Genomic DNA, 24,951 nt, shown 5'->3' on the forward strand with positions numbered 1-24,951 from the left:
CCATATTTTATATTGTATTTAAATTAGTATAACATTATCACTATCTCATTTTTATTTTTTTAAATAAATTACAAAAGTACTATAAAAATAGTGGACGCCAATTTTTTAAATATTCATCATTTCTAAATATTTATAATTTTTTAAAACATGTATTGATGCCTTTTTCGAATAGTTCAAAATTAGTTTAGGAATTTGTTCAGAAAACTTTTAAGCACATATATATTTGCGTATTGAAAAAATGTGTATGTTATTTCCCCATATTAATTATTTTTTATTTTTGTGAAAAAAAAATGAAAAAAACAAAATATACGTAATTAGTTTTATTAATTAAAAAATAAAAATTATAAACTATGAATTTATTATTATTTTGTACTTTCTGATATTTTTTTTTTTTTTCAATTTTATTATTTGTTACATTCTTATGCAAATGCTTACAATGATAATACTTGATAAATAAAAGAAAGGAAAATAACAAAATACGGTCTTTTTTTTTTGTTAAATTTTTTACTTTTCACATTTTATAGAAAAAATGGAATTACCACATTTTCATAACAGTTATGATAATATGGGATATGAAAATGAAGTTACAAAAAAAATTGTTTGGAAAATACTAAATAATATGAACAGTCAAAATGATATAACATTAGAAAGGATACAACAAACCAGGTACATGCATTTGATTTTGCTCTTTTGGAAATGGACATTTATTTTATGAAAATTATACTACATTTCCAAAATGTAAAACCAATTAAAGCACAAAAAAGACACGTATGGAAACATATCATGTCATAGCGAAATGTATGATTCATCATAATAGTTCGTTTTATTTTGCGCATTTTTTATTTGCTTACTTTTTAGGAATAAAATCGTGAAATACTTTTTCGAAGCAGAATTAATATTTAAATATTATGACATAGGGAACTCAGGAAAAGTGGATATAAATGCATTTCCAAAAATGGCACGATCATTAAAACAAATATATGATTCAAAAGATATTAAAAAGTTTGAAAAAGAAATGAAAGTTAAAAAAATCACCAAAATGACATTACCAATTTTTTTAACATTACTAAAAAGGAAATTATTCCAAGTTATTGATTTTGAAGAAACTTTTCAAAAACATTTTAATATCCTTGATATGGAAAAAAAAAAAAATATAAATATTGAGAAATTAAAAAAATTTGTTGGAGTTATTGGAGATAAAATAAGTCCTGAAAATTTTGATTTTTTTATAAAATATAATATTCAAAATAATGATAAAATTGCAAAAGACAATATTATTTTTAATAAAAATAACAACCCTACAGATATTTCTTTTGATGTATATAAAGAGATATTAACATTTTATAAGTCTTTTTAATAATATGTTTCAATAGTACCATTCCAATAAATTATATCATAAAAATTCAAAAAAATAAACAATACATATATTATTTATTTCTTTACATCATAAAATTGTCACCTTATTTATAAACCTTTCATATATATCCACATTCGTCTAGTTTATTTTTCTTTTCGATTTTTACTATGTATATATATATATATATATTTTGAGAAACTATAAAATCAGCTACTCAAATGCGTGATAATTTATTATAAAATATAATGCTTTTTGATTGTCCCAGAATTAGTATTATTCAAAAAAATGAGGAATATATAAATGTATGTATGCATGTATTTCCCCCCATGAGCTTATTCATGTTTTCAACTTTAAAAACAATTTTTTATTTCGAAATTTATTAATGTATTGGAAAGGATAATTTAAATATAGCCGATTAAAAATAAGTGTAGAAATTGTTATGAAAAATAAAACTTGTGTTATTTCTAGGGTATTTATATAAAATATATGCAAATGCGCATTCGCGTATTTATATAAAATATATGCGATATATAATTGTTTATAAATGATATAAAAATACAATAACTTTTAAATACGATATACATATAATTTGACATTGTAATGTAAATATATGTATATATATAATATATATATGTACATTATGTTTTTTACATATATTTTTACTTATATTTTTTTTATTTCTTTTCTCTTTTGATATAATTTATGCTGCGCATAGATTACGAGCATATAGCTAATGCATGTTTGATTGAATTTATTTTATATTTTTTTTACTGACATGTATATATATATATATAATATATAAATTTATGTATATTCAATCTATATCAAACTATTGTATAAATGTTTAATATTTTATGCAAAGATATGTTGAAATGCATTTTTTATTTTTTATATAATAACTTAAAACATATTATCAATTAGCAAAGCAGTGTATAATTATTTTATTGTATAACTACAAAAATAGTTGGAAAAAATATAATAATATTGTAAAAAAGGGAATATAAAACTCCCTTTTCATTTTTGGAAATTGTGGAAAAGCAAAAAAAAAACAATATTAGCATATTTGAAAAATAAAACTCTATGGATATGTCAAGTTTACTTAAAATATAAATGAAGGATAATATAATAAAAAAATATTAAAAAAAAATGAATGAAATGCCAATGTGCTTGTTTATCGCTTGCTCAACAAGTGATAATACGAGTAGAGAATATATTTATACAATTTTAAAAAATAGATTATTAGGTAGCAATGTATGTATAGATACAAACATATTAGATGTCCCAACTAATTTAAAATTCTGCACATTTGATGATTTATTGAAATGTGCTGATGATTTACAAAAATATGATAGTTATGCATATGGATGTTTAAAAAAAATCGAAAAAATAGCTAAAGAATATGATGAAAATATAGAATTAAAAATAATATATCAACGCCAACATATAAATATAGATCAATATATTAGACGTTTTAGTTGGGATGATGCAAAATATCCTAGAAATAGATCATTAATCGATACTATTGATGTTATTATTAATAATATAACAAAACTTCATGATGAAATTCAAATAAAATCTAATATTCTAAATGATTTAAAAGAGAAAAAAAAATTATATATATCAAAACATGATAGTAATAATTTTATACATAAAAATTTAAATGAAATATTAACCCCACAAATTGTTAGTGAATCAGATTTTATGGAAACTGAATATATTACTACAGTTATTGCATATGTTCCAAAAGATTCTATAAGTGAATGGATAAATAACTATGAAAAATTTTCACAATATGTTGTACCCAGATCAGCAAAACAATTTAACGATTTAATTGATAAAGATGGAAATACATTATGGAAAGTTTTCGTTTTTAAAAAATTCGTAAATAATTTTATCGAAAATGCAAAAAATAAAAATTTTATTGTTAAGCCATTTAAATATGACGAATCACACTATAACAATATTATGGAATCACGAACAAAAATTGAAACAGAAGTTATAAGACAAGAAACATTTTTAAGAAGAATGTGCTTAGCTGCATTTTCAGATGTATTTATTGCATTTATTCATATTAATATTTTACGAGTTTTTTGTGAATCTGTTTTAAGATTTGGAGTACCTCCAAATTTTGCTTCTTTTAGTATCCGAATAAATGGGGAAAGTAAAGAAAAAAAAGTCAGAAAAAAATTATATGATATATTTTCTACTACTGATTCAATTGGAAAAAATTATATTAAACGTTCCGATGAGAATGACGAGGAAATATATCCATATGTCTCGGTTTCATTTAAAATATGATCTTTACTCCTTTCGAAATATAAATAATATTCAAAGCGAATTATACTTGATGTAGATCGTTTTTTTTTTTTTTTTTTTTCATAAATCATTAAAATATTATATATGTTTATAAATAAAAGCGTATTATCGCGTTTTTATTAATATGTTGATTTGTTTTAATGATAGTGAAAATAACTGATAAATAATATTAACAAAATAGTGTATTCATTGTTTATGTATATTTTTGAGGGATTCTATTTTTGTTTAAACCGATAAGCATACTACTTTAGGAGACTATAGAAACAGTAGATAATCAAATGTTAACGCTACTCATTTAGCTATTCTTTATGTTTTCGAATTAGAAATAAATTTTAATTTTGTTTTCTGCTCAAGCTTACAATATATTTAAAGCATAAAACCTTAAATAATAAATTTATTATAAATATACTTCAAATAAAATGCTAAAATTTAATATGAAAGGAGATAGACATGTAAAACTATACATATAGTATGTATTATTATTTTTTGTTATTTTAATCAATTTGAAACTTTGGATTTGTGTACATATAATAAAATTGAGCAAGTTATATCCTCATTTTTTTGGATAATTTTTAAAGAGCCAATATTATTGTGGGCGCTGAAAAATATTTTATGATTTTATTTTTTCTTTAATTTTACATGGGATATATATTTATTTGAAATATTATTGTTTGTTTTTTTTCTCCATGTTATTTTGACTGTTTTCTTAATTTAAAAGAAATACAAAAAATGAAATTGAATGAAAAGAATGTGCAAATAGTTGAAATAATTCGAGGGAAAACATACATGTTTCTTTTTTGCTTTTTGCTGATACTTCTTAATTGCTCATAATAGCTCTTTTCTATATAATACAAAATTTTTAAGGAAATTAAATTAATTTGGCTGCTCATATATTATTAATTTTTTTTTAAAATTTATAAAGATTTTTTATTGAAATATACAAAGAAAAATATATTATTTTAATTTTTTTATTTTTTGCAAATGTGTAAAGTGTGCAATGTAATTGCTTATGTATATGTACCAGCAGAACAAAGAAATATGCGTCATTAACAAAATGTTTTCATCTTTTTTTTAAATATTCATCATTTAGGTGTTCAAATAAAAGAAAAAAAAAACATATTGTAAGCGCATAACAATAATAAAATTATATTTAATAAATATACAGTTTTTTCAAGATTTTGAATTTTTTCTTAAAAATAATAATTTAAAAAAATATCGAAATAAAAATAGCTAATAACACAAAAAAAGAGAAAGAATGTGATGGCTGAAAATATAAAAAAAATGAAATCAGTGTAAAACAGAAACCCAAGATAATATAGCATTCGCTAGTTTATCGTATAGTAAATATATACACAGATTTGGATTATAGATTTGCATGTGCAGATATTCCCTATTTATGCAATGTTGCAGAAATACTATCAAAGCGAGGAAAAGGATGGATCCATCCGAACACACTATTTTAAAAAGATTGAAACAGAAAAAATAAGTAAGAAGTTGCTGGAATTGGAAAACATGTTTCAAATAGAAGACATGTTTTTAGACATGTATATAAATGAAAAGGAAAGAAATAATTTTGATTTTTATATAAATAATATATTAGACGATTTTAGTAATAATAATAATTTAGAAAAATGGATAAACATAGATATTAGTAATGTATATAATTATATTATATATGACAATAAATATTTTAATGATGTAATAACAGATAAAAAAGGATACTTAATATTAAAATTAAAATATACAAATGAAAATAAAATTATCACATCTTATTTTAAAGTTAATTGTCGAAATGCTCAATGGGATAACGAAAAGAAAGTATGGTATATACCTTTATTTTATATTTTTGAAATATCAAAATTAACAATATTTTTGGGTGGAACGGTTAGTGATCTTGTTCTTTATTATTTGTGCAAATTATTTCATCACTTTTCGAGTATAAAAAATGTGCATAATAATAGCTGGAATAATAAGCCAAATGGTTTGGACCAAGGGAAAATAGAAAATGGTGATAAAATTGGGAAAAAAAATGATTTAAAAAATTATAGAGACAATGAAAACCCTGAAAAAAAAGAAGACATAAATAAAAAAATAACAGGCCAAAATGAAAATATAAAAGAAAATAAATCACTGACACAAAATAATGATAAAAAAATCGAAGAAAAAGAGGAATATAACTTTGAAACTTTTGTTAAAAAAAATAAAACTCAATTCATTAAATATATAAAAAATGTAAATATTTTTAAAATAGAACATATAATAATAAATAATGTTCTAAAAAGTGATACATTAAATATAAAAATATTACCATATAATGAAGAAATTATTAAAAAAATAAGAGAAACAAATTTATTTCAATGGGATAAAGAACAAAATATTTGGCTAGTCAAAAAAAAAAATTTTAAAACTTTTTATGTCAGTGTAATAAAATTTTTTGATTATAAAATTTGTTCTTACTATGATTTTTATAAATTTTCAAAACAAAAGCTAGTTGATAGTGATTTAGGAAAAATAAATATGAACAGTTCAAGTGATCAAAAAGAAATAATAAAAAAGAGAAATTATGATAATTGTAAAGGTAATATATCACAAGAAATCATAAATAAAAAAAAAAAGACAAATGATAAAATGTGTAAACTTAAGGTATATTATGAAAATACGGATTCTTCATATTCCGATGAGTTACAACCAAATGTTGACGCAAGTTATTATGAAGGTAGAGAGTTAGTGAATACAATCAAATTAGTTGGTGCAGCAAATAATTATTATAAAGAAATCATATATAATAAATTAAATAAAATAAAAAAACTTAAACCTCCAAATTATGCATATGACCCTAAAGGATGTATGACAAAAAGCGGAGCCGGAACTAAAGGAATAGAAATATATGATATGCCAAGTGATATAAATGAATGGAATAAAATTAGTTTTTGCATAGTTCCCAATGATTATAAAAAAAACTTAGATTTATATGACCCCAAAATATTATGTAGTTTAGTTAGTGATGTTTATATGCTTAAAGAAAATGCTGTTGATATTATTTTAAAAAAATATAACAAATGGCCAGAATATAGTGATGTATTTTGGAATAATATATGCGCAGAAAATGAATTTATAGTCAATAATAAAAGTTTTAACACAAGACAAAAATTAGCTCATGATCGATTATTTAATAAGCAATATTTTTATATTTTTAATATTAATAGTATTAAACAATCAAATTATTATGATCCGCTATTTTTGTGTAAAACATTAATTAAATTAGGAGAAGGAATTTTAGTATCAGACCCAATTGATGCAGATTATGTAATTATACATAACTCAGAAGATTCAAATGCAATTAATTTTTATACTTCTTTACAAGAAACATATAAAAACCAAAAAAAAAAAAAAAAAAAACTTCCTTTATTTGTTACTCCAAGTTTTATATATGATTGTATTTTGAATTATTCAGTGTCTTACCCCTCAAAAAGTAAAAATCATTTTTGCTTTTAGTTTAAAAAAATATGTATATATAAATTAATTAATTTTTACATAACCGTTTTTTTTTTGCATTAAAATATACATGAATAACTGTTGCTATATTTTCCTGTTGGAAACTAAAACTTTTTAAGTAAATATTTTTTCTAAATTTTCAAAAAAAAAAATAATATAATTTTATTTCGATTGGCTTTTTATTTAAAATGAAAAATGTGATAGTTAGGGGGTTAATTATAAAAACTCAAACAAAAGGATTAAAAAAAAAACTAAAAAATTAATAAAATTATAATATAACGGTGATTATAAAGCACACCATAATTACAAATAAGCAAATTTAATATATATGCATATTATAGGGGCGCAAACAAATATATGTGTATGTTTATAGGTACTTTTTATTTTATAATTATTTTTTTTTCCAGTAATAAATTTATCTTGATTATACACACATGCACAAAAAAAAATATTTTAAATTATAGTCATATTTTGAATATAACTTAAAATTTCACTACAGCATTTTATTTCATGATCATAGTTCCAAGAATGTAACTTAATTAAATAACTATTATTTTCAACATCCTTTAAACCCAAAATAATTTTATACGATCCATTTGAATAATGCATTTCTTCCACAAAAGAAATATTATTAATTTTTGAGCAAGTAACTTTTATTTTATTTTTTAAATTGTTAATAATATATAATTTATCTTTTTCTATATATTCATATCCTTTTTTCGTTTCACAAAGCTTATCACTTCCTTTTTTTGTTCCACAAAGCTTATCACTTCCTTTTTTTGTTTCACAAAGCGTATCACTTTCTTTTTTTGTTTTATCATCAAATGTTTTTTCCAGCTGCAAAAATTGGCTAGCCTTTTCATTTTGTGACGATTTATTAAATATAGCATTATTTTTATCATTTAGCATTTCGTGATTTATGTCATTTTGAACAATCCTATTTTTTGAGGGCAATTTTTCATATTCTCGATTTCCACCTAGACATTTTTTATTAACTTCACTATGTTTAACATAATCATTTTCATTATTCAAATTAATAAAAAAAGTTTGGTCATTTTTATTTTTCTTTTCTAAAGCTATGTAAACTTCCCTTGAAGCATACGAATCATTAGCTGCATAAATGATCTGTTTTTCGTTTAAATTTTTACATAACCAATTCGATAATCTATATTCTTTGTCTAAGTGTTTTTTTAAATATGTTTTTACTAAATTTTGTAAAGAAGGTGGATATATATAATTATCAATAGAATAATTATATAAATCAAATACATTATTAATTTCTATATTTTTACTTAAAAGCATATCTTGGTCATTTTTTATATCATGGCATACTTTAATTATTTTATTATTTTCTAAAATTGTTTTAACAGACAAAGGGATATCCCCATTTAAATCATTAATATTAAAAACAAAACATATATCATTTGAGCATAATTGAATTAAGCATAGTTTTTTATTTTCTATCATTTTTCTTGGCTTATTAATATAGGTATTTGTTTGTATATATTTGGATTCCCCTTTTAATCCACATCCATTTTTAGTAGTAGTTATATACGTATCGGCATAATAATCAGTATTATCTTTTGATATCTCAACACATTTATTATTTGAGTTTATGTTCTTACTTTTTTTTATGCATGATTGATCTGAAATTAAATTGGTTATTCTTTTATTTTTTTCTTTATTTAATATTATATTGGGTAATTCTTCTATTGCTTTTTTTTTTCGATTTTTTGACAAATATTCATAATTATTACAATTTTCATCAAAGTTAATCATAAATTCAGTATCAAACCCTAGAATATTACTGTTAAGATATTTTAAAATATCCTTATTATATTTTTCACCATTTTCTTTATTCACATAAATAATATTACCAGGGAATTTTAGAGAAACTAATTGAGCTGCGTTCTCAATTTTCGAAAATTTCTGGCTAATATGAAATTCTACAGGCACACTCGAAAACGTTTTTTTCAAAATGTGCAGCATTTTATATATAAAAAAAATTAATTAATCACTGTCATTTGTTTTTTCGAAACAATTGATAAAAGGAATTTTTGTAGATATTTTATTTTCACTAAAATCTCGATTCCATAAATATTTATTTAAGTACAACTAGCTAAATACCTCCCCAAAAAAAAAAAAAAAAAATATATATATATATTATGTGCCTCCTATATATGCATATACAAAATGAAGCAAATCATTCCTCTGGTCGGTAATTAGAACTTTTAAAGTAAAAGAAATGCACTTACATAACTTAAAATGAGATATTTTCAATATAAAAGAAAGATAAATAGGAATACATAAAATAGTTCCTAAAAAATTATATGAGATATAATATAAATTATAGTATAGGTGTGGGGTATAACCGCTTGCTGAAAAGAACGAACAAAAGAACAGAATTTTATTAAAATATCTATAATGATAAAACTGAAAAATTGATAAATGATTTTTACTAATTTTGCACACAGTAAAAAAAATATAAGTTTTTTTGTTCTTTTTGGTAATTTATACATTTACTTGACCTTTGTCTCCATCATTTTTTTTTTCTTTTTTTCTTTCTATCTATTTCTTTTATGTTATTTCCCATTTTTCACTACTCTAGACTATTATTTAAAGAATTAAAATAAGAAGGAAACAAATATTGTAAACTATATTAATAGTATTTTATTGGTATATTATACCCAGGGATTTAAATGTTTATTGAATTATTTGTTTTAAAATTATATAACTATAGGGTTGAGATAAATAACAATACTACAATGGGTGTGGAAGAAAAAATAATGAAATACCAAAACAATTTAATAAAAATTATGTGTAAAATAAATTAAAAGGATATATTATTGATACAATTTATTTTTCAAAACCATATCTTTTGATAATAAGTTTTTATATGTTTGTATAAATCCATACACATGTACGCGATATATATAATACAAGAGGAATATAATAAATTTTAAGAATATATAAATTTATTTATGATATTATACATGTATCGTTTTGTATGCTAACACAATTAATTGCGTATTTTGTTCAGTTTGCTCATTTTACTTATTTTATTATATCTAATATTTTTTTCATACATTTTTGCCACATAATAATATTTATGCAAACATACAAGCATTCTGTACATATGTGTATAATTTTTGCTTCTTGATATATTTCTTTATGTTGAATATTTACTTAAAATTTTTTTACTTATACAATTATTTTCATAAATAATCTTTTATATTTTACATGGATGCTTTTTATATTTTTTCTTTCACAAAATTTATGAACAATCAAAATATCACATATCGCTGTTTAAAAATACAACTTTAAGATATCCATATTGTTGTTGGTATATTCATTCTTATTTAATCTTATTTTTATTTAAGTGCATTTAGCATCAAAATAAGGCAAAAAAAATGTGATTATCAAAATATTCCATAAATGAACATTTATATATAGTATATCATATATGCTCCAATGTGTGTGTTTTTTATATGCACATAAATTGCTGTGTGCATTTATTCATTAAAGTATTTTTACATTTATATAATTATTTTTGTGTATAACTCGTTAATTTGTGGGTTTACTTTAGTGTACATGGGTTTTTGAAATGTATACATATATATATATATATATATATATATCGAAAATGAATTAAACAAAAAGGGAAAATAAAAGAGAAATATAAAATAAAAAGGAAAAGATAAGAAAAAAAAAAGAATATATAAAATTTTTTACAGGAATTATTTCATAATGAAAATTATGATACAATTTTAGTATGTAAAGGACAAACACAAAAAAAATCATATAATAAATTAACAAAATATACAGTTATATATATGGTATAATTAAGTGTTTATTTGAAAGGGAAATACAAATAAACTCCAATTTAAGGAAATCCCTTTAATTTAATGCCATATAAATTGACCTTTATTTTTGAGGCCTCATTATATTATTTTTATTCTTATACAACAAAATTAGTTGTCTTATAGTTATTATTGAATGCTTATAAATTTTTATTTTTTTTAGTTACTTAAGTAAAATCCAGCATTAATTGTGTTGTGTATTGTTTTGGTTTTTGTTTCAGTTTTCTAAAAAAAAAAAAAAAATATAAAATAAAAAAATGCCTATCGATAATAATTGCTTTTATAATATAAATCTGAGTATTCACAAAATATTCAACCCTAGATATAGTGCTCCGAATAAAATAAATGATGAAAATAAACCAGCGAATAAAAAAAGAAGATGTACAGTATCACATATAAATGAAAGAAATGTAACACAAAAATATAATAACGATTATTTAAATTATAATTTTAACAATTCAATAACTAAAAGACGAAAATGTTCCCCAAATTTAGCATATCCTAACAAAAAATATTCACCACTTTTAAATAGGAGGGAATTAAGAAATAGTATTAATCAGAGTATAAAAAAAAGCGAGGTTTTAAGATCTATAGTTAGTGAAACAATCGAAAAAAAAAAAACAGAAACATGTGGAAATAAAGATAATGAAAGTTTTTATAATATAAATAAAAAAACATATTATCTTAGTCGATATTCTGGAGACAACAATTCAAATGGGATAGAAAATGTTAAAGATATTCAGGATAAAAAATATATTAAATTATATTTATATGAGAATAAACAAGGAAATAATCAAATAGGTTCTACAGTCAACCTTAATGAATCATTTATTATGAGCAATTTGGCTCAAAGTGAAAATTGTTTTAGGAATAAAAATATGGATAGTTTAAATACATTTCGAGAAAATATTCCAATTTATGTTAACTCTCAATCCACATTTTCTAGTTTTAATTTTGATAGAGAAATCGAAAATAAATATGTAAAAAAAATATTACAAGACAATTGTCAAACAATAGACAATGAACAATTTAAACAAACTGAAAAACATAACATGATGGAAAATTCGTGTCGAATAAAAAATAAATATTCTTATATAACAGATATGAATCATATTGAAAAACAAGAATTAGATGATGATAATAATAATAATAATAATAATAATAATAATAATGATGAAAAAATTAAAAAAAATAAATATATATCAATTAATAGTAATAATAATAGAAACATGATTAGTAGTAACCATAATGATAAATCGAATAGAAATACTATAACCAATTCTTTAAAAAGAAGACATAGTATTCAGTTTGAAAAAGAACATGAAAAATACAATTATTCAGATTCAATTTATGTTAACAAAAGATTTAAAGAAAATGATAAAAATAATAAAAGTAGCACACGTCGGCATAGTGATGTTATTAATTCTAATTCAATAAATGGTATATATATGAATAATATGAAAAATTCTGCTAATTTTCAAAATAATATGTATCCAAATATGGGTAAATATAATGCATCTAATAATTCACATAATTTTAAAAACATAGATGCTAATAAAAATACGCAGGAACAAAATGAAAAAAAACCGTGGTTTAAAAATTGTTTCTTGAAAAATGATGGCATTTTTGACAATCATCAAGGAATTCGAAAAAGTGAGTTCATTTTTTTCCATTTTTTTCCATTTTTTTCCATTTTTTTCCATTTTTTTCCATTTTTTTCCATTTTTTTCCATTTTTTTTTTAGAAAAAGTTGATAATACAAACTCGAATGGAAATGACGAAAACAGTTTGAAGAATGATGCAGAATACCTTTTTAGTACAGACTTTTTTAAAGATGTATATTCAAATATTCAAAGAAAAGGGGAATTAAATTTTATTGATGAACTATTGGAAAAAGATACTGAATATTATATTAGTAAAAGTAAATTAAATAAAATTGTTGAAAATGCAAAAAATAAAGAAACAAAATATCATTACATAGATAGACTGTTTTTGTATAGACATGCAAAACATGTAGTAGGGGATAAAGAATATGAAGCATATAAAAATAAATGTAGATCTAAACAAAAATATTTAGATGTACCTTTTCCAAATTTATCAGAAATTATGAATCTTCATCCTATTAGTGATTTAGATGAAATCGATGATAGTGATGAATTTTATGGAGCAGAAGTAAAACTGCTTGAAGATTTTTATTCCAACACCTCTAAAACCAAACAAAATAACAAAATATGTACATTTTTTGATAAAAAAAATGATATTGAAAATAAAATAATAATAAAAAAACGCCATCCAATAAGTAAACCTAATAATGATCTATATGTATTAGGGACTAGAGAAAAATTAATAAACTTAATGAATAAATTTAAAAGAGAAAAAGATTCTTTTTTTGAAAAAATATTAGACGCACCAGACTTTTCTAAATTATTAGAACCTGTACATTCAGTTAACGAAAGCTTTTTATTATCACACCAATTATTCAATCTTCAACATGCTGCACAATTTGGACCAGTTGTCTATCTTATAAAAACAGAAGATGAAAAATATATTTACAGAGCTATTGAAGTAAGTAAACTATATGAAGATAAAGTTAAATCAATTCTTGACAATAAAAAACATAATAGTGATAGTAAAGAACGGAATGATGGTTATGATTGTTATTCAAATGAAAGATATCCATTCTTACATGAACTAGATGTAAAATACTATCTCAAAATCCCAATGAGTACAGGATGGAATCATTTCTGCTATTTGAAGAATCAACACAATGTTCTTTTTTTTAGACGACTTAAAAATCCATCATCTCTACAATAATAATATATTAATGTAATATAAGTCCTAGTTCAGCTTTTCTTTACATATAGATATCCTATTCCACTATCTCTATTTTACCTTTGTTTTTCATTTGGTTTACACGTTATTTTCATGTATTGTTTTATTTATATACAAACCGAACACGAATATGTGTCATATTGTTTTAGCCACATTTTAATGTTTGGTTAATGAATTTCATAAACTGATTAGAATAATAAATTTTCAGTTTGGCATTTTTTCTATCCCTATTTTTGCAATAATAGTTGTAATTATCATAAGCATATAACCAATATATATTACACATTTCTTTTCCTTATACATATAAAATGTTCAAATTAATAGAAAAAAGTGTTCTTAGGAACTTACCCACAAATATGTATTCATATGCATCTGCATCTGGTTATCCTTTCGTATATCGTATGGAGTACCATTATTTTTTTTTTGCTGTGCTAACATTTTTTAATTTTTTCAAACCATAAACATTGACAAATATTAATTGAAATTAATATATTATACAAGGCTATGTGCTGTTAGAGGTATAAGAATTCAAAACAGAAAGTAGGAAAGCGTAGGGGAATCTCGAATATAATAAAACGGGTGGTCTATGGAAGCGTATCATCACTTAAGGTGGTACATAATATATTTCCTGTGCATATGAACACATTTTATTTTCAAATAAAACGGCTTCGTAAACGCATTAAAATAATAAACTAAACATATGGGTAGCACAAATATGGCCAAAAACATAAGAATAATAAGAATAATAAGAATAATAAAAATAATAAAAATAAATAATATATGCATTATAGGAATAGGTATAAAAGATAGATGAGTATGAAAAAAAAAAGCGGGGTCACAAACAGGATACGCTAAATATTTTGGTGTCGGTACATTCATGTGTCCATGCATGTTTATGAAATTCATATTCATGTAATGCATGTCCATAGAAATATTTTCATATAAATATACATGTCACATATGCACACTATATTCATCTTATTTTATAATTGTAGAAAAGATGAATAAATTTATAAGAATAAAAAAAACTGCCAAAAAATGCGGATTTATTTTATCTCATTTTGAATTATATTAAAAAAAATGTTTTTTTTTAATGAAAATTTACACCTCTATATATGTTTGTTGGAAAAGATAAAGGCCAAAACTCTCAAAATAAGCATGGAATGGGTATATATATATCCCTAATTTTTCCCATTTATACTTTTTTTACAGCAAAATTGCTAACATGGGGAATCATTCTTATTGGAACTGTTTTTTCTGTTATAACTATCTTTGTAAAAAACGCTATGTATTTCGATATTATTTGCATAACCATTAATAATATTTTTCGAGGATTTATCGGGGTATATCGTTAACTTATTATTACAAAGTGTGTTTTCATTGATATAGGACCCATTGTCTTTCGTTCCAACATTGGGAATCTTTTTCTGATCGACAACACTGGCTGAATAGCCTGCATCTACTTTTTGTTTTTCTTCATCCAAAATTATTACATTATCATTATTTTTCTTTTTTAAAAAGTTAAAATTATTATTATTACTTTTATTATTTTTTGAAAGGGGTGAACAATTTTTACCACTAGAAGTAGCATATGAGCCGTTATTAAATAAAACATTCTCATTTTTTTTTGCATTTTGTTTAAAATATGTTTTATTATATAAAGCATATCCTTTACTATTTTTTTTTACACTAACTTGGGAAGAATTATTTGGGTTTACATTATCATTTCTATAACATTTCCAACTGCCCACATTACCATTATATATTCCCACTTTTTTATTTGTACAATCTTCTTTACTATTTTTATGAATCACCAATTTATTGTCTTCTTCATTAATTGCTATGTTGTTAGAATTTTCACCGTCCAATTTATTTTTTTTTATTAAATTTTTTTTATAATTATTATTTATCATACCCCCAAATTTTCTATTTCTATTATATGTTTCAGTAGCTTTATTATCGTTTTTTATTGTATTAATAATTTCTTTAGCATCTTTTTTATTCCTTTCTTTAAAATTGTTTTCACCGTCTTTTGCTTTGTTCACCATATCGTTTACTACATCTTTAGCCAAGTTGCCCCCAAAGTCCTGTTTCACTTTGTTCGATTCATTTCCATTCAAATTACAACAATTTTGTTCATATCTATTCTTATTATAGCTTATTTTTTCATTTTCATTATTATTATTTTTTGTATTGAATATGGTCACTCCATTTCCATACCCCTCAACCATAGTATGCTTAGCAATCTCATTTTTTGTTTCCCTAAAAATTTTAACTGTTCGATTATCATTGATATCTTTATTATTATTTTGTTTTTTTTCATTTATCGAAATATTGTGTTTTGGAAATGCGTTCATTTCACTATGACCATAACTAAGCATATTTGAATCATCTTTATTACTACCCGCATTTGTAAAACTATTATATATATTATATTTTTTAACAACCTGATTTTTTTCCTCACTTTCATCAGCATCTTTGTGGTTATTCCATATTTTTTTCACATTTTTTTTCATATTATTTGGCGAATTTTTTCGGCGTATATCCATATAATTATTATCAAAACGATAGTTTGTCTTCATTTTGTAATTGTTACGATAGTTGAATGTGCCATTCCAGTTTTTCGTGTAATTTTCGTGATCATAGTTGGTAGAATTACCCTTCCCAGAAGATTTGGCTATACAATTCATATCATTTTCATTTTTTTCACAGTTTTTAACAAAATCAGGGTTTGATAGACCATCTGAATTTCCATTACCTCGCGAGCTACGATTAAAATGTGTACTACTTCCATTGTTGTTACTTTTATTATGATTAATATAATTATCATTGTCAATGAAAGAAGAAGTATTAGCTACACTTTCATAGTTATTTATACCGGGATATTTTGTATTATTAAAAAAATAACCACTATTTTCGTTATCTCCATTTCGGTTTATATTATTTAAATTCTTTCTATTAGCATTAGCATTACCATTAGAGTTGTATATATTTTTGTTCACCTCATGATAACGGCTATTGGCATTTTTATAATTGTTGTTCCCTTCGACAGAGTAATTGTAACTTCTATAATTGTATGGTGTGGTATTACAAATATATGAAACCTTGGTGTAATTATCACAGTTCCCGAAATTGTTTGAACTATTAAAATTATAATTGTTACAAAAATTATTATTTCCACCACTCCCACCATACGGTGGTATATATATACCATTACCTTCATTGTTAATTCCGTTGCTTATTTCTTTATGTGTATCAAAATTATGAGTATTTAATATCTCGCCTGCAAAATATGTCGCTCCTATGTGATGATTCGAATGTTTTCCTTCCCAGTTTTTGTTTACATTAGTATTCGAATTTACAACATTATTATTATTAAATTTATTATAATACTGATTCGTATTAAACTCGGCACCTATATTACTGTAATAATTTAAGTTATTTGTATTACTATTGTTCTGGTTATTTTTTAAATATATATTATTATTTACATTCATATTTTTTTTATTTCCCTGATTTTCGGCATAAACATTATTAACACGATTAATATCCGTATTATTAATATAAACCTTATTCTTACCAATAGACTCGCCTTCTATCGCTAAATAATTTTTTAAATCACCCTTTTCGTTATAACTAATGTTCAATTTTTTAGAATTTAATTTTTTTTGATGATGAGAATCATTCAAGTCCCCTACCATAAAGTTAATGCTATTGTTTCTATTATTCCGAACTTTTTTACTATTACTAGCGTTTCTATCACAATTGATTTTTAAGTCGATATTTTTATGACATTTTTGAGACTCATAGTTATCATTTTTTCGATTTCTGCTGCATTTTCGGTGACTTATTTGATCATTTTCTTCATGGCCCTTAGCGTCAATGCCATTTGGGGATTCTTTCATATTCAATACAGTATGCTTAGTTTTTTCGTCCGAAAAAATGGGAGCTAATTCGAAATGCGTGCTATCTTTTTCATTGATATTATTTTTATTGTTTATTTTATAATTTTGTTCCCCAGTATTTTGTCTTTCCTTATATATACAAAGAAACGTATTTTGTGTTTTAATATTATAATCGCAATTAAACTCCCCATTAAAGTTGTAAAAAGTGTGATTAATTGAATTTGTTTTTTTTTTTAAAGAGATATTCTTATTTATAATGTTGTGTATATCATTATGCACATATTTTTTTTCATAATGTTTGTTAAGGTTATCAAAATGGGGCCCAGTACTTACAACATGTACAATATTGCTTTTGTTAGAATATTCGTAATTTAATGCACATTTATCTGATTTAGCGTTGTAACCACATAATCCTTCCTTTTGGTTTGGTAAATTATTATTTATACTCGATGAGTAAGTCACTACATGTGGTAAACTTATTTTTAATTCAGTTTGGCCAATTTTTTTATGCACATATTTATCTAGAATTATTTTTTCGGACTCATCATTGCCAATTGTGGTATTATCACACGAAAACAAAGTTTCTTCATCATTTATATTGCTGTCACAATTAAATATATATTTATTTAATATACTTTTAAAATTTTCAGTGTTTACTGACTGCATAAAATTTGGCATATGAGGCTTGGTCATGGATACTTCTAAATTTTTAATATAATTATCTTTACAATTATATATGTTTTCTGATTGGGACCTATTATGCATGTCGCGCTGCCTTTGAATTATTTTTTTACCGTCACAAATGCCATTTTCTCCAACATTATTATCTCTCATTTCTGTTTCTTGAAAATTTTCTGGAAAAGAAAGTGCTTTATTTATTTTACTTGATTTGGATCCATTGTTCGAAGTAATACTTTTCACATTTTTTAAAATATTTTTTCGTTTTTTTCGGTTTCTCCTTTTTTTCTCATTTACACAAATAACTTCTTTTTTCTTCATTTCTATAAAATTATCTCCCGATTTAGCTAAAGAACAACGGGATTTATTTGTATAAGAAGTAGTATTTTTTTTACCGCCTTTACAGAAAACACAGTTTTCTTTAAAATCTGGCAATTCTGATTTATAGCAGTCCAGCGTCTCATTGTGTATGCATCCCGTTTGTTTACTATCAATGCTGACATTGCTATTATTTATACTGGCAGATTTATTGAACAAAGTGTTCATACTTTCATTTTCAACATATCCAAATTGAATAAGAGGATCTTCAGTTTTATTCAGTGCACTTTTTCCATCAAATGAGCATATCATAATCGTACTTTGAGTTGACTCTTTTTTTATGTCAAATACTGTATAATCATTTCCTAGATCTGAAAAAATTGTAAATATACCTTGTTCATTATTAGTATCATCATTTTTTTCCAAAAATAAAGCATCATTATCATTGTATTTATTTTCAGGGATGTTCAGAGTATCGTTTTTTATATGATTCATTTCAATTTGTTTTTTATTTGTATTCAAAGAAATATTTTTCACTCTCGTAATATCCATTTTATTTTTAGAAAATTTCGAATTTTTTCTTCTATTTGAGTTATATAAGGAAGTATTATTATTTTTTAAAATAGGCACACAAAGATTGTCGTCCATATTGATGAGACTATTGCTTTGATTGCCATTTTCTTCTTCATTATTTTTCTTATTATAAATACTATAATCCAAGCAATTATTAACTAAAATTGGAGCATTTTTAGGAATGTTTTCTAATTGGCATTCTATGTTTTTTGTGGAATGGGGAAGGTTATTTATTTTGATACTATCTTCTTTTTCATTATCATGCTCACAGTGTTCGTTAATTACGTTTACATTTTTTTGTTTATTATTATTACTATTATAAGATTCGATATGCTGATTTTTACTAATTTTTTCTTTTTTTTCATTTATCACAAATTCATTATCTTTTAATTTTGAATTACAAATATTGTCGTCCAAAACATTGGTATCACCATTTTCCACGACAAGTTTTATATCTACTTTGTTGTTTTCCAATTTGTTTTTTTTTTCATCAATGTAACTTAATTCGATGCTACAATTTTCTCTATGTTTACTATCTTTATATGCTTCTATAATTTTACAATCAATGTCTAATTTTTTATAATAATAATTAGCATTATAGATACCATCGTTTTTATCATATGATATATGCTTCCTTCTGGAATACCTAGTGTTTGTGTTATTGCGATAATTAAAAATATATGAATTGCTATAATATTTAATTGAAGTATTTTTTTTTCCATAATTATTTTTATTAAATACAAACTTTGAATTATTTCCATTATTATGTTGTTCATTCTCTTCATGATTTGCATCTGGATATTGATAACTATTATTAATATTCATCCTGGAATTATTACCATCATTATTACCATTATTAGCTTGAATTTCTTTCGATGCAGTTTCGTCTAATTTCGAAATAGTATTAGTTTTTTCATTTGCGCATTCTCCACTTTTTTGTATATTTATTTTGTCCTTTTGATAAGTGGAAGTATTCCAAATAGGCTCCTGTGCTGTCATATTATTTTTTGCATTTTTTTCAACATTATTATTTTGTTCTTTATTTTGGCAGACGGCATTATTTTTATTCAAATAAAAACCCATACTTTTGTCTTTATCGCAACATATTTCACTATTTGCCCCAACACCATCAAGCATATTTTTTTTAGAGTTATATGTCACTGAATTTTTTTTGCTGGGAATAAATAAATCAAAACTATTTTTAGTATTATTATATCCATTAATGCATAAATTATAATCGTTACTATTATTTGTAGTATTATAAAAGTTGCCATTGTTGTTACCATTAAACTTTATATTACTTGGAGTATCACATTTGATATTTTCACTTTTACTAGCACCATTTTTTCCTATTATATCAGGGACGTTGTTATAATTGGAAGTAGTATTTCTGCTTTTAGTAAGCCCACTATTAACACGATTATTTCTGTAACTAAATGAATCATTTTCAGCGTTATTATTGTATCTTGTGTAGTTATAATTTTCGTGAATGTTATAGCTCTCATTAAAATATACATGACCTTTGCTATTATTCGAATTATAGGAATAACTATTTTTACAATTATTTTTATACCGGCCATAATTTTTTTTTTTTTTTTCTATAAAGGTATTTTCATTTTCAGATGGAATAATTTGATTTTCTACATTCCAATCATTATCATTATTTTGGGGTGGCACCAATGAAATGAAGTTATTTTTACGCATTCGATTATTTCCTTTTTTCACTATATTTTGATGGCTATTTTTTTTATCAATATCTTTAAATTTTTTATTATTTAATTCATTTTCAGCTTTAGCATTAATTTGGCACTTATCAAGCTCGTTTTTATGTTTGGGGGGTAATAATTCATTCGCCATTGTTTTGTGCTCATTATTATTGTCTACATTATTATAATAGCAATTGCTATTGTTTTGATGGTTTCGCCTATTGAATTTTTCATATCCAATTTCATCTTTGAAAATATTATTATTGTTATTATAATTTTTACTTCTTCCTATATAATCATGTTCATTTTCATTATTATAATGCATTTTATGATACCTGTTATTCAAATTTTTATTATAATATGCCTTTCGTGAGTTATAATTCCCATTAAAGTTACTAAATATGTAATTATTATAACTTAAATAATCGACTAAATTACTTTGATTATCTCGAATATATTTGTAATTGTTGCTGCTACTATGGAGCTGCTTTTCTTTATTTGCTTTCAAATGATTTTCTGAATTCTGGGTATGATATAGACCATTTAAATCCTCCTTATTTTTATTATACCTAGCTTCTTTTCCTCTAAGATTATGCATAATTATTAATTTTTATTTAAAACAAAATAAAATGCATACACACGAAAAAATAAAGATATAAACGAATTAGCCAGACGCATGGAAATATAAGACAAATTTAAAAAACATATTATTGTAGTAAATGATTTCTTATACATACAAATATTTATATTATTCATGGCATATGAATGCAAATAAAAAATTTTATACACATATATATAGGCTATGATGAATATATAAACTATCAGATTGTTGCTAATATCATTTTTTAGATTGTGTTCTCACACATACACATATAATGTTCTTATTTTGTTACGTAAAACATATATTATATATCTATATGTATTTTTTTAAAATATTTTTTTGTAAAAACACAAAAAATAAAAATAAAACAAAAAATACTCAATATATATAAAGGCACATAAACATAAACTTGTATGCAATGCGAAATAATTGACACACGAATGTTTAAGAAACACACATTTTTATACACAATATGCTAGCATGTAAACGTAAAACACAAAACAATATAAAGAGAATATAAAAAAAACATAAATGTTGTATAAGATTTATATTATGTATACATATTTAAAAAATGAAATATTCAACGAATACATATAATTTACTAGAAAAAAATTATATATATATATATGTTTTATAAGGATACTTATTTTTGTATCTCCATTTTATGTATTATTTATATATTTTTTTTATAGAATTATTATAGGCACTGGCTAAAAATATTTAAGCATTCTTACATTTTTTACAATCCCAACGCAAAAAAATAAATTAAAATAAACGAATTAAACATAATAATTACACTACGTATAATAAGATATGAATAACATAACAATTCTATATTTATATATTTTTATTTTATTAGCATATTTTTTTTCTTTGGAAACATATATACACATTTTATGTGCATATAAACATACATATAGCAATATCTGTTAAATGTCGACAATGTTTTGCATACTTAAATATAAATGCGAAAATTAAATATAATGATGCACACTTAATGATGGAAATAAACTAATGAATTAATAAATAAAAGATAAAAAATTGGACAATGGAAAATTATAAGGAAAAATAGAAAAAAGCAAAAAATAAGATATAACTAATATGTCAAATTAATTGATAATATGCTGCAACGAATCTGGTTCTTTTTTTTTCTTTACATTTTAATTTATCTTTCCCAAATATGATCCATTTATTTAGTGTAACATTTTAATAATTGTTGTTAGCAAAACATGTAAGTGATAAATACGTAGAAAACAAATATGAAACTTCACATAATTAAGTATGAATGCATATGTAAAATTAATACATGTATATATATATAGTATCCATAAATAAATTTAAGAACGGTATAGTTCTTGGTAAAATACAATTCTGCACATGTTGGGCTTATGATTAAAATAACTTAATAAACATAAAGGAGAAATCAAATTAATAAATAATCTATATACCCACAAAAAATAATTACAAGAAATAAATAATAATAAAATATATAAAGAACGAAATGTGTATTATTTTTGTATATTTACATTAATAATTCACACACACTTTTTCGATTTTTTAAATAGTTTTTTCAATGACAAGCATTTTAAAATTTAACATTACAATAATAGAATACTTCGTAAATGAGGAATTCATAAAATAATTAAATTAATAAGAGATATGCAAAAATTAAGATCATCTTAAATTTTTTATATTATAAATCGTATTTAATTTGCTACAATATTTTTAATTGTAAATTATACAACGAAATGCCTTTTCACACACTTATGGTTTGTGTTTATTTTTTTTTTGTGGAAATATGAAGCTTTATAAAAAATATATTGTCCTGAATTGGCAATATATTTTTTTAAGTTTCTATATATAGCTAGCTGCAATTTTCACTATTTATAAGCTTGTCTATGAGTATAATATATATTTAATCTACATAAAAAGCATATTAATAAAAAATATAGATCTTATAGAATAAATAATTATAGCTATTTTAATATTTTCCTTTAATTTTATGTCATAGTCATATTTTTTTTCTTTTAATTTTAGCTAAGCCTATACATATAGAATTTCAAAAAATATCATGGCATGTTCTCCATTTTCCTCAAAAAAATTAATAACATAATATTCGTTATTTTATTTTTTTTATTGCATATTCAGTATTGTGTTGTATTAGCAATGCTACAATATCTTCGTTTTTAAAATAGCCATTTATAAAATTTACTTTTTAAAGTGTAATTTTTCAAAAAAACACTCTTTACTTTATTAATTGAAATAAAAATTGTGAAATATAGCATATTAATTTGTTTTCTTCTTATTATTATAATTTTCCATAAAGATATGTACAAATTTAGACAAATATTTATTTACAATGTAAATATGAATGTATATATGAGCTATATTCAATAAACATTATGATCAAATAAACGATGACAAAAATAATAAAATAAGATATAATCATAAGTTTTTATTTGATTAGTATTCATTGTATTTATTCTACATAATTCAATATATAAAAAAGAAAATATTTAAGTATTTTAAGGACGCTCAACAGGTATCTGCTTATAATCTTATACTTAAGTTCTATCCAAGTAAATACCTTTCATTTCGTTTTTTTTACAATAATTATTGATGAAAAACATACAGACCCTTTATATATGCATTGTGCATATATATTATAGGTTAAATATTTTTTGATTATTTTATTACAGTGTAAATATATTTAATATTTATTATGCATTCATACATAATTTATACCCAGAGAAAGAAAAATATAAACCGTTCTTATATATACTATGAAATAAAAAAAATAATAAAAAATAATAGTTGTTTTTGTTGAACCATTTTACATTGATAATATGAGCAGGAATATGTAATGATAACTTATGCTGAACCAGCTTAGTATAATTCATTATTTTTATGGAATATTAAATATGCGTATATGTATATATAGGTATGTATATATGATGAAAAAGAAAGACAATATATGTAGCAATTGATCCATAAGGGGTGATTGGATTTTCCAAAAAAAAATCATAAAAATAAAAAATATACATATATATATTCCAATGGGGATAAAAAACTAGCCATGAACATATCCCCATAATAAAATATCTTAAGAACCCATTAAAAAATATATATGACTAGTAAAACAATATGGGTATATATAGACTCGATGCTTTTTATTTCTTTTTTTTCTATAGATATGCCCTTAAAGGACCCATAAATTTTTTATAATAACGCGTTTTATAGTATAAGAAAATGCTACAATGTGCAAAACATAATAATTAAGTAAATCCATCGACTTGTTAAGAGGGGTATA

The 24,951-nt window shown here is 22.8% G+C and overlaps 6 protein-coding genes across 6 annotated transcripts; 4 read left to right on the forward strand and 2 right to left on the reverse strand.

Annotated features, from left to right (window-relative positions):
- Nucleotides 1-529: 529 nt before the first annotated feature.
- PBANKA_0207100 (EF hand domain-containing protein, putative) lies at nt 530-1,357 on the forward strand (the record flags this gene model as incomplete). Its single annotated transcript, XM_034564829.1, has 2 exons — nt 530-666; nt 859-1,357. The coding sequence occupies 2 exons, from the start codon at nt 530-532 to the stop codon at nt 1,355-1,357; spliced, it is 636 nt and encodes a 211-aa protein (XP_034419797.1).
- Nucleotides 1,358-2,503: 1,146 nt separating this feature from the next.
- PBANKA_0207200 (V-type proton ATPase subunit C, putative) lies at nt 2,504-3,655 on the forward strand (the record flags this gene model as incomplete). The annotated part of the gene is made up of 1 exon (XM_034564842.1): nt 2,504-3,655. The coding sequence occupies one exon, from the start codon at nt 2,504-2,506 to the stop codon at nt 3,653-3,655; it is 1,152 nt and encodes a 383-aa protein (XP_034419798.1).
- A 1,419-nt stretch (nt 3,656-5,074) lies between these two features.
- Nucleotides 5,075-7,168, forward strand: PBANKA_0207300 (conserved protein, unknown function; the record flags this gene model as incomplete). The annotated part of the gene is made up of 1 exon (XM_034564853.1): nt 5,075-7,168. The coding sequence occupies one exon, from the start codon at nt 5,075-5,077 to the stop codon at nt 7,166-7,168; it is 2,094 nt and encodes a 697-aa protein (XP_034419799.1).
- A 453-nt stretch (nt 7,169-7,621) lies between these two features.
- Nucleotides 7,622-9,157, reverse strand: PBANKA_0207400 (3'-5' exonuclease, putative; the record flags this gene model as incomplete). The annotated part of the gene is made up of 1 exon (XM_034564864.1): nt 7,622-9,157. The coding sequence occupies one exon, from the start codon at nt 9,155-9,157 to the stop codon at nt 7,622-7,624; it is 1,536 nt and encodes a 511-aa protein (XP_034419800.1).
- A 2,128-nt stretch (nt 9,158-11,285) lies between these two features.
- PBANKA_0207500 (cyclin-dependent kinases regulatory subunit, putative) lies at nt 11,286-13,842 on the forward strand (the record flags this gene model as incomplete). The annotated part of the gene is made up of 2 exons (XM_034564875.1): nt 11,286-12,681; nt 12,773-13,842. 2 exons carry the CDS (start codon nt 11,286-11,288, stop codon nt 13,840-13,842), a joined length of 2,466 nt encoding a protein of 821 aa, XP_034419801.1.
- Nucleotides 13,843-15,080: 1,238 nt separating this feature from the next.
- On the reverse strand, nt 15,081-21,638 carry PBANKA_0207600 (asparagine-rich antigen, putative; the record flags this gene model as incomplete). Its single annotated transcript, XM_034564886.1, has 1 exon — nt 15,081-21,638. The coding sequence occupies one exon, from the start codon at nt 21,636-21,638 to the stop codon at nt 15,081-15,083; it is 6,558 nt and encodes a 2,185-aa protein (XP_034419802.1).
- Nucleotides 21,639-24,951: the final 3,313 nt, after the last annotated feature.

Source organism: Plasmodium berghei, assembly GCF_900002375.2.
Source record: "Plasmodium berghei ANKA genome assembly, chromosome: 2".
Lineage (NCBI taxonomy): Eukaryota > Apicomplexa > Aconoidasida > Haemosporida > Plasmodiidae > Plasmodium > Plasmodium berghei.